At 32.2% G+C, this 14,738-nt stretch overlaps 1 protein-coding gene across 1 annotated transcript in view; it reads right to left on the bottom strand.

Moving 5' to 3' along the window:
• The window catches only part of LOC145243368 (Fanconi anemia group D2 protein-like), a 212,310-nt gene extending 198,439 nt beyond the window's left edge, over nucleotides 1–13,871 (bottom strand). The window contains exons 1-4 of the mRNA XM_080106191.1: nucleotides 13,589–13,871; nucleotides 6,892–6,987; nucleotides 5,342–5,470; nucleotides 122–189 (exon numbers count right to left, since the gene is read on the bottom strand). Of these exons, the coding sequence (XP_079962317.1) occupies nucleotides 122–189; nucleotides 5,342–5,470; nucleotides 6,892–6,952 (258 nt within the window). The 5' untranslated portion in view covers nucleotides 6,953–6,987; nucleotides 13,589–13,871. The remainder of the gene's footprint in view (nucleotides 1–121; nucleotides 190–5,341; nucleotides 5,471–6,891; nucleotides 6,988–13,588) is intronic.
• Between the last annotated feature and the right edge of the window lie 867 nt (nucleotides 13,872–14,738).

Below are 14,738 nucleotides of genomic sequence, written 5' to 3'. Positions count from 1 at the left end.
ACAATTAGATTGGAATTTAGTCTGCAAATTCCATACTCTGTATAAGTAAGAATTAGTCTACCTGCATCACCATTATATGGTAGAAGAGAGAGAATGCTGTTAAAATAGTAGTTGTACATACCTGTGGGTAATTTTCATGTCGTTTCAAATTGATGGTAAGTTTTCTATAGAATTCGATATTTTCTACATCTACAAGAAAAAAAAAAATTACAGAGAAATTATTATCAAATGCAAAAAATGATTGAATTGGGTATATTACTTAAAAGACCATGAGAAATTCTACAGTAATATAAAGAGAATAATAAAAAATTTTCCACTGCATATTTTACATATTTTGTGCTGTAACATAAAGATAATTAAATATAATAGGATAGTAACATTAGAAATATAAAAAAAATCAGATAATGATGAGAAAATTTTTATTTTTTTAAATAAATGAAACATTTATTTAAGTCCAAAATTTTCAGACATTTATAAAATAAATTTATACAACACCACCGGGAGAAATTGTTGATTTTTAGTGGTGACATAAGATCTTGACAATGGAAAAGAAAAAAGAAAACTGTTTGAATACCACAAAAAAGTTTATTAAACCAAAAATTTTATATTTTAATAAAGGTTTCATTTTTTTGCGAGTAAAAAAAAAAAAACTTGCCTCATATTATCTGATTTTCTGACGACTTTTCATATTTAGAAAAAAATTTGAAAATAAAAAATTGCTAAGATCTGTCATCAAATATATGGCCAATCAATAGATTTCAGTAGTTGTATTCTCTAGGAATTCTCACTACACGATAGCAATAACAAGCGGTGTTCCTTGGAGCCTGAGCGACACTAATGCTCCCCAGATTTCCAGCACTCTTTGCCTCTTTCACTAACTATCGCAAAGTATTTCATGTTATTGTTGATAATGACAGTTGACCTTCTCTAGAATTTAGGTGGCAATAAGGCACCAGTATTCTCACCACACTTCCAATAGGGCTCTTTCTCCTCAATTTTGTCATCCTTCTTGATTCTTCACAACCATTTTCTATGGTATCTACTGAGGTTGGTTCTACCAATAATAATAATATATATATATATATATATATATATATATATATATTGCGTTACTTATATTTTCTCTACTATTCTCCCTCAAGTCAGGATTGTAACCTAATCGATCATGTCCCTGATAGTATAGACGCAGCACTTTCCTTAGATAGTAACGCCCAAATAGATGTGTTTTATGACTTTAATGTCCACCAGAAAAATTGGCTTGGTTTTTCAGGTTACACAGATGCAGCTGGATGCTCTACTTATAGCTTCTCTGTAGCCTATTCTCTCACACAGACCCGCCTCCAGATCGTGAACACCAGCAGGCTTCACTTCTAAGCCTATTCTTCACCACAGTACCCGAGGATTGTGTGACTAATGCCCACAGTCCACTTGGAAATGCAGACCACCTAGTGGTAGTAGTTGATATCACACTTAAATCCCAACCTCAAAGTGAGCAGCCAATGCTTAAAACAACAAGGCACTACAAAAGGGCTGACAGAAGCCATCAGAGAACACATCAGAGATGTCCCATGTACTAATATCTTTTTTTCTCTTCCTGCTGAACAGTGTGCCAATGAGACAACTGAATGGTGCAAAGCGGGCATTGTAGTAAATGTTCCCACATGGAAGTATTACAGCAAGCCCCACTCACCCCCATGGTTCACTACAGATTGTGCAGCTGCCATTGCACAAAGACAGCATGCATTCCACCAGTTCATACATCATAAGTCAAATACAAAGAGGCAAAAATTCATAGATGCTAGAAATCATTGTAAGAGAGAAATAGTGACAGTCAAAAGAAAGCATGCTGAAATAACCATGGAGACACATAGAATCGCAAAAGATAGGAACTCATGATTTCTGGAAAATCTGTAATAGAGTAGTGAATAAAGAGCAATCAGTAATTTTCCTACTAACCAACAACCAGAAGATCGGATGTACAGCATCCAAGAAAGCGGAACTGCTTGCTTGGCGATTCGCTTCCAACTCCACTTTAGAGCCAACAAATAACTCTCTTCCAAATTTGCCTATGCAGACTGAAGCCACACTAGATGATGTGAAAATTACCGCTTCTCATGTCCGTGATATCATAAATCTTGGGTGGCCACCACGACACAATTCAAAGAAATTCTAAACAAAATATGGCTTGTAGCATATCAAATGAAAGGAGATTTTGTACAGATTACAATTATAATGTTTTCAAGTACATTAAACTAATTAGCATAATTAAGTCTCATTTTTACGGCTTTAAGTTGCCATGACAATTTTTGTGGAGGTTTTTACTACTGTTTTGTATATTTTTAAGTTATTGTCGAGACTTCAAAGATTTCAAGAGACATTGTGGCCATTTTTCCTTGTTCTCATGCAATGCTCGACACTACTTGTTTTTTTTAATAAAATAAATATTTACAACATCAAAAATTTATTGAGGTAGGTAGAAGAGTAACTTATCTTGCCTTTGGTAACATTTATTTGTCATATATTTGTTTTGTGACCACTTTTTCATACTTTTGTGGATTGCAAAACAAACCTAATAAATGTTATCATAGGCAAGATAAGTTTTTTTTTTTTTTTTTTACTTTACTGGATAAGTGGTTTGAGTTTTAACTCATTTAAAGGCGGATTTTACTTTTAAAAAAAGTGGTGCTGAGTTCAGCCGTTTGAATTAAAATTAAACCAAAGCAATTTTTTAACGAAATAAAACAAAATTACAGTGCTATTTTCATAATACTATTTTTAAGTTAAATCCAAGTTTTACGATATCCTTTTTTATTACATTGTTCGGTGAAAGTACATAATAGTTGCAAAACATCCTCACCTCCTCTCCCTACGTTAAGAATAGGTTTCTAAATAATAACGTTAATATAAATATAATTTTTTATTAAATTGTTAGGTGAAAGTACAGGATAATTACAAAACACCTTAACCCATGCTAAGAATGGGTTTCTAAATAAAGCGCTTCAGAAGTTTGGGGGATTCTATTTTAGAGTCGTAAACTCCCCCTCCACTTAAAAATTTACCAAAATTCAGGAAATCAACTAATTTTAATAAAATGTTCAGTATTTATTAATTAACAGTAACAGAATATAACATAAATATGTATAAAAATGATAACATTTTTGGAAGTCTTATTTGTTTCTGAATACAATTGCAAATTACTTAGGACCTCTATCCAGTCATGGCTGACAGAACAAGAGCACGCTACTCCTGTGAAGTAAATAAAGGGTTTCACTCGAAATTCCGTCGAAATTCCCAAGTTCGACAAGATACACTTGAAGAAGGTTGGAGGTTGCATTGCTATTGTGAAAATGACACTCAAGATGAGAACAGTAGTCCGATGAATCCAAATAATACGTCTTATTTGTTGTATTAAACATTCCTCTCCCATTTAATCATGTTTTTCATTTAGTTTTATACAAATAAACTTTTGGTACTTATGTTACAGTGTTGAAATAACGTTATTTAGAAATACATTCTTAAGATGGGGAGGGTGTTTTGTAATTATTCTGCATTTTCACCTAACAATTTAATAATAGTAAAAAAAAGATATTGTAAAAGTTGAATTTAACTTGAAAATACTATTTTTATAAAATAGCACGGTAACATAAGTGCATAAGCACCAAACTTTCTTCTATTCCATTTTTTGTTTGAATTGAAATAAAACCTTACAAAATATTATTTTCTTTTTTATAATAAAAACTGATGTTTTCTAAATAATAAAAAATAAAAAATGTATACCTCATTGCTGTAAACCACTTTGTAAAAAGACGTTTTGTTATGAAATTACATGACAGCATCACACGGTACTCAAAAAACAACAAATATTGGATAAGCGGAGAGCACATACAGCGCCTGGAAGTCTCAAATGGCCATATATTTAACCAGGTTCAACGTTGCTTAACTTCGGTGATCCAGTGGGAACCGGTGTGTCAATGTGATTATGCCGTACTCATCATCAACATCATCTACATAAAATCAGCACAGCCCTAACAACCAGCAGCATCTACTTAATTGATGAAGCTATCAGTATTACAAAATAATTATACTGTTGATAACACACATATCCATACATATTTCTAACTGACAAACTTTCACTTACACGAATGAGACAATTTTCTCACAAACACAAGCAGAATTAGACACAAAGTTGGATTTTAATATAGAAAAAAATCCAGATCTCCAAAAAGAGAAATTCCAGATCGAGACAAAAAAAATAAAAAATAAAAAAGCGAACCTGAACAAGAATCACTCCCACTATAATTTTTATAGTATATTTTAGTATGTAGTATAGTTTTCGAGGTGTGTGTGTGGGGGGGGGGGGTATTCCGAAAGCTGTTCTTAACATGGAGAGGTTGGGGGGTGTTTATACTGTACTGGATTAGGTCGTAAAAAATACTAATTGCAGAATACCAGTTAAAATTGGGAGGGGGGGCACTCTTGTTCAGGTCCGCCAAAAAAATTCAATTGCCTCAGTCTAGGAAGGAGAAAAGAAAATATGACACGTATTACCAGAACAGGTACCACACTTCGTGAGTTGTAAGCCATGTTTAGTTTCAGAACAGTTTCTGATGGTTAGTCGTTCTATACAAGTCCTGGAGGTGACTGAAGTCGCAGAGCAAAAGATTCTTCCCATGTTGACACAAAGAAAATACATGCGAGGTGACTACAGAAAAGGTTTAATTTTTTTTATGGAGCAATTCTGGTTTCTGATTGGTTTGGTAGCAGAACGTGAATTAATTTGATTCGTCAGTTCCTAGCAGCATTGTTTATAAATAGAATCTTCCAATTGTAAAGGACAATACCCCATTATTAGTCAAAAATATTGCAACAACACTTTACTCTTTGTGTAACGTTGTCCAGAAACCAACATGTTGTAGCCTCAGTCGCAAAGGAGACCAAGAATAGAAAAGAACTTCAACTCGCATTTTTTTTTGTTGTACAACATTTCCTCATTCTCTCGTTACTGCTGTGATGTCCCGCACGTGATCGTCTTCTCAAGCATCATTCACGCCTTGCACGTGATCTCTAACATTCTCCACATCTCTCAAATAATCATCTTTTTTCTCTTTTTTATAGTCTTTTTTTCTTTACCTGTGACATTATTTCGCATGCATTTGTATGCGCGCATCTGCACTATGTTACGCTTGCTAAAAGTTAAAATATCTTCTTAATAAAATGTTGTTATCTTTACATTTATCAGATTTCATTTATTGTTTTATCAATTGCGTTGTATTTTTATTATCCTGCATTTCTCACAAAAGCCACAACAGAGATAAATTAAATTACAAGTAAATTTACTTACTAAGTTCGTTACTGTGATTGGTGGATTTTAATTGAACGCCAGATTTTTTCAAAAGATTACAAAACAAACTTCCATCATCATAATTCTCAATAACTTCCATCTCGTTTTGTTGAATTGGAGGCAGATTATCTGTCAAAAAAAAAATAAAATAAATCAAAAAATAGATACATATTTTAAATTACGATAGAAAAATGCGAGCATGAAAAGTTATATGGTTAAACATGGAAAAGTAAAGGACAAGATATTCTAGTAAAAAAATATAATAAATTTATAACTTAAAATATTGCAGCATCAAGAATTGATTATGTAATGTTAAATTGAATTCTTAATGCTGCAATATTTTAAGTTATAAATTTATTATATTTTTACTAGAATATCTTGTCCTTTTCTTTTCCAGTTTTAACAACTAGTCCTTTACTTTTCCTGTTTAAGCTTAACCATATTACTTTTCATGCTTGCATTTTTCTATTGTAATCCATGATTTTTCCAGGCTTCCAATAAATTCACTTGTTCTTTGTTTAATTGCAGATTAATTTTTTTGCCCCCATAAACGTAACATACACATATGTAATAACAATGTACGGCACTCGACTGCTTCAATAAAATCCCTCCCAATAGTGTAAAACTTGAATTTACGCTGCTGAAACACATTTGCCAAATTTTTGTTGGAGGAGCGTCAACGTGTGGGTGCTCAATTTACGTAAAATTTTTTATATCTTGGAAACTACTCGTTGGCTGGAATTTTAAACATTTTCGTTTTCAACATCCTCTGGCCACAAAGTGGGTGATCATTATACGTTAAATTATTATAGAAAAGTGATCACCCACTTTCTTTAACCTAACATTTAACATGGAAACTACTCGTTTGCTGTAATTTTAAATGTTATTTTCATTTTCAACATCCTCAAAAACTTATAAATGTCTCAATTTTCCAAGTTTTTTTTTTAGAGAGTGGAAAGTCGATTGTCTGCCCCTTGCTGATCTTATACTCCAAACATTCCCAATAGGTGTCGCTAGCAGTGTATTATTCAAAAACAAGATAGCGTGAAGTTTTTCTTCAATAAAATGTCTAATATTTGACTTTCTTAAATAAAAAAAACTACTTGATCGATTTACGTGATTTTTCAAATATGACATTTTCATGCAGTGACAAGTATGTACATTATAAAGATTTTTTTTCAGATTTTTATTATAAAAAAGATTTGTTGTGGCCCGTTTATAGATTTGCACCAAATATTGTAATGGTATTATTATATTATTTTTTATTAATACTTGAGAAATAATTTAATAGTACTCATTTTGATTTTATTTTTAATATTTTGGCACAAATTTTTACTGGTCATAAAGAATATGGCTTTCAAGGCCTTTTCAAGACATTTTACATATTTTAAAGGATTATTCATTTGAAATAAAGTCTTTTCAAGTCTGTACGAACCCTTATAAGCATACACTTAACTTTATATAGATAGAAATTAGTAAAAGAAAGACTAAAATGTTCAGTGATAGACTGTATGTTAATTAAATAAAAAAAATGATTCAAATCAACTTACTCTTGGGTTGCAGTGCAGAGTTGTTCGGCTTAGCAGTTCGCCTCATCTTTCTGGACGACATCTCGGCAAAGTACCTGCCTTTAAAATCTTTAAAACCTGCACAAAATAAATGCTTTTAAGTTTTTTATTAAAAACAAATTTGATAATCGAAAAAAAAAAAAAAGAACAATTTCCAAAACATTTAAAAATATCTATATTATATTTCTCTTAGTTTGTCTGTCCACTCAACCTTTTCTTGGAAACTACAGGGCCGATTTGGTTGAAATTTTGTATGGACCTTTGCTATGACAAGATGCAACAAACTAACTGTTATGGTATCCATTCGATATACAGTTAGTGTCATCCAGGCCAATGACAATGCAGAAAATGATGATGTCTTGGTGTTTGAGATTATGTTGTTTCACGAGGGAAGAGAGAGACAAAACAAAAAAAAAATCACACGCAGCAGCACGGTCCCAAACAATTTCGTCCACACAATCCAGCAATTCTGAAGAATACAGTCAATTTGAACCCGAACACCTCCGCCAATTCGACACAATCCCGAACAACTTTGACAATTCTACACGGCACGATCCCGAATAACTCCATCGATTGGAACCCAAACATTTCCGACGATTCAACACACCACAACATGATCCCGAACAACTCCATCGAGTAAAACCTGAACTCCTCTAACAATTCAACACATGATTTTGAACGAAATGACTCAACACGACATGTTACCCAAACAACCTCAGCAGTTACTCCCTGAATTACTCTGGTATCGGCTTTTTATAGCCCTTGGACGAACCCATTTTTACCGTAGGTAAGCCCAACTAAGACATAGATGAAAACATTTAAAAAAGCTGCGGCAACTTTTTTCTACATTTTTTACGACTTATTAAGAGATTAAATGCAACAATAAGAAATTATAATTTTTTTTTTGAAACAAAACTCTTTAATAAAACAAGGATAAAAATATGAAAAAAAGGCTGCAGTGGCTTTTTTTTTTTATCTAGTTTTTAACATAAATATCGCAGTTTTTTTTAAATAAAAAATTGCAATTCATCTACAAATATCGTCACATTTTCATTTTTTGTAACATTAAAAATTAGATGTTAGTGTTATTAATATTATAAACTTTGTTACAGCAAAAAAAAAAAAGTCACTGCAGCTTTAAAAGTTTCATCCTTGTTTTATTAAAGAATTTCATTCTTTGTATTTTTTAAAGGTTAAAAACTAATTTTATAAAGAAGTATTAAAATATATCTATCAAAAACTTGTGTATTTCATTAAAAGAATTTAAAAAAAAAACGATGAAGTGGATTTTTTGTTTTAAGGGAAAAACTTGTGAATGTGCCTTTCTTTTTAACTACAAGGACGAAAAATACTAATTTTGGTTAATATACACAATAAAAAAAGAGACATTATTTATGTCACTTGGAAAAATCCATATTTGATAAATTTAATATTAGCAGCAGCAGCTCGTTAAGCTTGCCGCAAAACACTTTACGAAAATGCGATTTTCTACGACCCTCGCTTTAAAAAATCCTTTTATTTAAAAAATACATGGAATTTAAAATATAAATATGGATAAATTCTTAACAATGAAGAATGGAACTACCCATATAATAGTATTTTTTTTTAGGTAAGTGATATTTTGGCATTTATATGTTGATTTTCTTTATATTTTTTTAAAGAAAACAGCTTTAAAAGAACAAATATTGCATAATTTGCTATTAAACCTGTTATTTTTCAATCATTTGGTCTTTGCTCCTTTAACTGAAAAAAAAATTAGGGTTTTAATTACATTTTTCAAGTAGTTATAAGCTTTGAAAAATAGTAAGTTGTATTATTAAAGTTCTGATCATCATTTTTAATGGCCACTTTCTGATACACCTAGTGCATTAGTCTCCTAATAATTATTTAATTAATAATCACAAAAACAACAAAACATCTCCTTGAAACATAACAACAAAAGGAGTTTATTGCAGAAGAAAGACGAGATTGTTTCTCGAACTGAAAAGAAAGAAAGAGCAAAATGCCCTTTGACAATGTGATTCGACAAGACTGACCAACCGGTTGGCAGAGTGCATTGATTCGCATATATAAAATAGTTTGTTAAATGCTACAAACCTTTCCATATTAAAACATACAATAAAATTCGATATATCCCATTTTTACTTGCAGTTATTTTTCTACTAGATCATTTTTCCTTATTTTTGGAATTTTTACTAATTTCAACGACATGTAAGGGCATAATGTTTTCACCTGAAATGCGTTGGTTTAAAAATTCACTAGCTGCACAAGAATTTTTTTTTTTTTTTTTAAATACGATTAGCTTTCCATGCGTTACATATTTAATAAAATTTTACTTTAAGACCCGTCTCACGTTCGCATAGAAAATATATTTTTTTTTGTAGATTTCGGTGTGCTAAAAACTAATCCGCTAATCGTTTCCGTCACAAAGAAATTGTTTTCATGATATGAAGATATTACTTTTTCAAAAACTGGGTGATCACTTTTCCATCTAAATTTCACTTAAAATGAGCATCTACTTTCTGACCACTTAGTTAGGGGGCTTTTTTTTTGTTTGTTTATTGGCTAAAGGGTTTTTTGTTTGTTTTTTTCTGCTTTCACTTTTCAATAAAGACACAAGGAAATTAAAAATAAAGAAAAATCTGTATACAGATACATATAATTCCTTATGTTATCAGTGGTGACCATTTATGTACACGTAAGCAGGCATAATTTTGCTGCAAACGAGTAGTTTTCTGGATATTAAGGAATTACATTGGTTAATGCTATCAGTGGTGACCATTCTATCCGTGCAACACCGCGCATATTTTTCTGCAAATGAGTAGTTTTTCAGATATTAAGCCATATAATTCTATGTTATCATTGGTGGCCATTTTTGTATGTGCGAACGCGCGCATATTTTTGACACGTGTGTCAAAAATATGCGCGCTTGTGCAAGTGGGCAAATTTTGCCTACCTATATTAGGGAGCCAGTAGTTAAACTCCTATTGTTTGAGTATTAGTTAATTTCTTCGCAAGGATCCATGGTGTTCTCGGCAAGAGTTCTGGTGCCTTTACTTAGCCATAAAGCAAGTCCCTTGGGTTAGGGTTGGGATTCTAATTGAATGGAGAAAAGTTCCAATATTTAGTAGATATAACCAAGAAGAAAATGTTCAAAAAAGGATGCCATAACATGAATAAATTGTGGCAGTTCCCTTTTCTGTAAGGCTTTCTTTTCGGAGCGGCCATTGGTGAGTTCTTCCTGCCGAGTGGTTTAACATGGACTGCAAAATGAAAAAGCATGATACAAAAAAGGGCGCTAAGTAATTAACTTGACTCATTCAAACATGGGCCGTCTACTAGAACTGTGTAAGCGGCTTAAACAAGAAACATGGCGATGTAAATGGAATTTCTCACAAAGGGTTTGTTTCAAACGACTATCATAATTAAAATTGTCGCTGGTAAGTAGTTCTCATGATATTAAGTGAAACCTTTATTTACCAATGTATTCCTTATAAATTCACTGGTTGCCATTTTGAATATTGTTCCTATTTATTTGCCTCCTCATGAGGGCATAGTTAGACACAAGGTCTGTTTTTGATGTGAGAAAAATTCAGCTTCCCCCCCCCAAAAAAAAGGGGCACTCTGGATAGGAACAAAAATAAAAATTGCCTCAATCTAAAAGGATTTCTCCTCCAGAAAAGGTGGAGTGTGGTATTAGAACAGATACTACACTTTGCTCCTAGCCAAAACTGTATTCGAATATTGTTTACAAGTAAAACACGCCAACGCAGCCTCGTTTTTGAAAACAAGTCAACCCGGCTTTGTTTTTCCAAAATTTTAGGGAGGGGGGGAGGGGGCTGAATGTCCCTAAAAAATCAAACCTTTTGATTGGTCCGCCAGGCCACAAATATCAAATCATGTACCAGAATTTTTGGTGTTTCTTAAGCTTTAGTCTGTACAAGCTCTTCTAGTCTTGCACAAAAACACATCTCAAGCCAATTTTTCTTGTCATACACATACGCGCACACAAACATATGTGCACACGTACACACACATACATACACTCACATTCACAAACGTACGCATACATGGGCAACATCACTTCCCCTTTGAAGGAAATCCACACATGCGCAAAAGACCACCGGAAACAACTATAAAAGCAAGAGACCTGAGCTGTTTTCTCCTCTTTTCGACTCAGCTCCCGAGCTGAGCGGTCGACGGACCATCCGCTCCAGTTCAGGGCGCTCGCGCCCGCGCGCCTCACGTCACCTGCTACTATGTGAATGTGTGTGGGGGGCAAGAATCAACAGACAGTACGTACACCTTACATGCTTTCTATCTCCATGGCCTGGATTGACTTTCTCTCTCTCTCTCTACAACAATAGACTTTCTCTCTCTCTCTCTCTCTCTCTACAACAATAGACTTTCCCTCTCACCAGCTAACAGCGAGAGACGCGCGCCAAACTAAACATGTGCTGTACTAGGTGTGTTAGAAATTTCGTGAAAATAGTGAATAATTCCACCCCATCTTTCCAAGCTTATAACTCCTCGAAAAATGTAATTCAAGCCCTAATTTTTTTTTTTCAATTAAAGGAGCACGGACCAAGGTTTCATTAAAAAAAAAAAAAAACGACGTGGTTTTTTTTTAAAAAAGGTTTTAAACTTCGGACTTTACAGGTAAATTTCTAAAAAAACAGTTCTTTTTTTTGTTTGTTTTAAATTTGAATACCTTTTCTTTTCAATTTGTGATATATAACACTTTGGTACATAAATTGATTATTTACTTTTTAATAGACATTTCAAAATGGGAGGCGTGAATTATTCGACCCACTGTCTTTCCACTCTTATAACTCCTCGAAAAAAATTTTTCAATTAAAAGGAGCAAGGACCAAGGTTCCATTAAAAAAAAAAAGAAAAAACAAATAACGTGGTTTAAAAAAAAAGGTTTTAAACTTCAAACTTTACAGGTAAAATTCTCAAAAACACTACGTTTTTTTTATTTTAAATTTGAATATATTATTTATTGACCTTTTCTCTTCAATTTGTGAGTAAATTAATTATTTACTTTTCGGTGAGTAAATTAATTATTTACTTTTTAATAGAAACTTGAAAATGGGGGGGGGGGCGTGAATTAAAAAAAAAACGTTTGTCTAAAATATTATATTCGGTTTATTGGAAAGAACATAAAATTTCACATTGACCCTGAAAATATTGTAAAAATAGAATCAATAGAAAAATTTTGATAGATTTTTAAAGTTTAAAAATTGAAAAATATTGAGTTCGGAAAATTCATTACTGTTTTAAAAAATATATATATATTTCTATTACTTTTAAAACAACTTTAATAGTTTATTTTGGAAGTATAATCACTAAAGAAAATAAACAACCCACTTTTAAAAGAGAAATTACGAGATTTTTATATTTTATTCAGTTTCGTGTTAGGGGTGTCAAAAATTCCTACAAAAATTCTGATACACCTAGTGCTATAGCTGTCTGTACCCTTTTCTTTCGTTTGTTTCTTCATGAAATAAATTTTAGTTCGTTTAATTCAATTTAACACGTTGTTCGTTTCTTCCTCAAAACAATTCATTTTTCCTATTTTGTACGACTGGGGGATATGTATGATACATCCACCAGTCTACTACAATTCGGTAAATCGATTTTTTAAATATATCGTTTTAAGCAAAAACAATATTACGTACTTGTCGAAAATAGTAATATATCAAAAAATTACGAAAATTCACCGAGTAGAATAACTGTTATTGTGCTTTTAGTACAAAAAATAGGGTAAAACTATACAAACACCGTGACAGCGAATTAACCCTAACCCTAACCCCTAACCCTAACCGTAAACCCTAACCCTAAACCCAACCCTAACCCTAACGCTGTCACGGTGTTTGTATAATAATACCAAAAATAGTATATATCGACACAGACAACAAATATTACACAAGTTATCTAAAATATTCCTTTCGGAGTTATGTCCCCTGTGTGTAGACTCCTACTGTCTACTTTTATAACGACGTTACGAAAAATGCGATTTTACCCACTTTTCCATAAAAATTACTTTTAACGGTATTTTTTTACGAATGCCCCAGCATAGTATAAACACCCCCAACTTAATGTTAAGAACGGCTTTCGGAATAACCCCCCCCCAATCTCCCCATGATAAGAACGGCTTTCCAGGTTGAGGGGTGTTTATTCCGAAAGCCGTTCTTAACATGGGGAGGTTGGGGTGCTTCTGGAGCACGTCGTAAAAATTTACCCTTTTAACTATAAATAAATTTCTACTCGATTTTTCGTAATTTTAGAATATATTACTATTTGCAGCATGACAATTAAGTTAGTACGTAATATTGTTTTTGGTTGAAACGACATATTAAAAAAAAAATCGATCTGCTACTTAATAAGCACTGAATTTTTTTTTAAATGAGGATTATTTCCGAACTGAAAAAAGTTTACTAGTGTCCCGATGTTATTTACATGTTTCCCACTCCAGCACGATATAAAGCAAGAAGTCAGTTTAATGTGGATCCGGGGTGGGGGATTTGCTCAGTTCGACATAAATATTCCCATGTTTGAAAACATCTATATCAACAAGATTCAGCTGAAATATTGTGAATATAACAATCTCGATAATAATAGGAGTTCGAATAATCTAAATAATGCGGACAAAATCAAAAAATAAATAACTTACTTGTTTCGAAAGAAAATGTATAAGCGGAAAAAAAACCGAAAATTTCCCGCCGAATGACGTCACATTAAGTGCGAACCTTCTATATTTTTTTGTTTTTTTGAAAGACAAAAAATAATATTATTTCTTTGTTGCAAATAAATCGTTTAAGTGAAATTTTTGTTTCGTTAAATATGTCTTCTTTTTTTTTTTTTTAATCCAGCCAACTTTTGAACTTAATAAAAAGAAACCTTTAGGCGAGATAAAATCTTCACAAAACTATCAACAATTGTCAATAGGTACCTCCAACGCGCACCACAGTTTTACGCCCACCCTATATGTAACAAGATGTAAGTGTAATTTAATTTAATATTATAATCCTAATTTTTTTTTTTGCCTTCAAAAAGAAAAAGCTTCAAATAAACTGCTAATATTTTATTTATTTTTTACAGCATACAAAAATAATGAAAATGCGACACAAAAATCGTGTTTACATTATCGACCCTTTAAAACAACGTTCCTATGTAGTGACGTTTTTGAAGCCGTTGACACACCCATGTTCTAAAAATCTAGTAAAAATTTTAAAAAATAGTCACATCTTCCTGAAATTTTCGATATTTATTCATTATTAAATAAACTTACTTAATAAAAGTAGGTTTCGTTAAATATATTAGAGGAAATATATTTTTTTACGTGTTCTACCCCCACCCTATATTTCATGATACCAAAAACTAAACAAAATAAATGTGGGTCGATAAAAATTTCAACATGGGTTTGTATTACTGTACACATAGATTCGAAAAAGTTGACAAAAAACAAATATATAACAAATAAATGTTATCAAAGGTAAGATAAGTTACTTTTCTTCCAAACTGGATATATTTTTCGTGTTTTTATTCAATGTAACATGTTTATTCAGCTCGAAAAACATACAGTGTTTACCGATGTATTGGAAAATTCAAAATGGCGCCCGACTTTCTCTTTAACACAGTAAGTTTGGGAAAAGGTGTTATAAATAATAAACTAGAGAAAATACTATTAAAAACCCACCGAATATATGTCAACCTATGTCACGGTAACATATATTGAGCGAGTTTCTAACAGTATTTTGTCTAGTTTTATATTTATAGCACCTTTTCCCAAACTTACCGTGTTAAAGAGAGAGTGGGGTGCC

This window comes from Euprymna scolopes, chromosome 22 (genome assembly GCF_053919585.1).
Source record: "Euprymna scolopes isolate OS-2025 chromosome 22, ASM5391958v1, whole genome shotgun sequence".
Lineage (NCBI taxonomy): Eukaryota > Metazoa > Mollusca > Cephalopoda > Sepiida > Sepiolidae > Euprymna > Euprymna scolopes.
The sequence above is the reverse complement of the archived record's forward strand: the minus strand, read 5'-3'. Positions and strand labels throughout refer to the sequence as shown.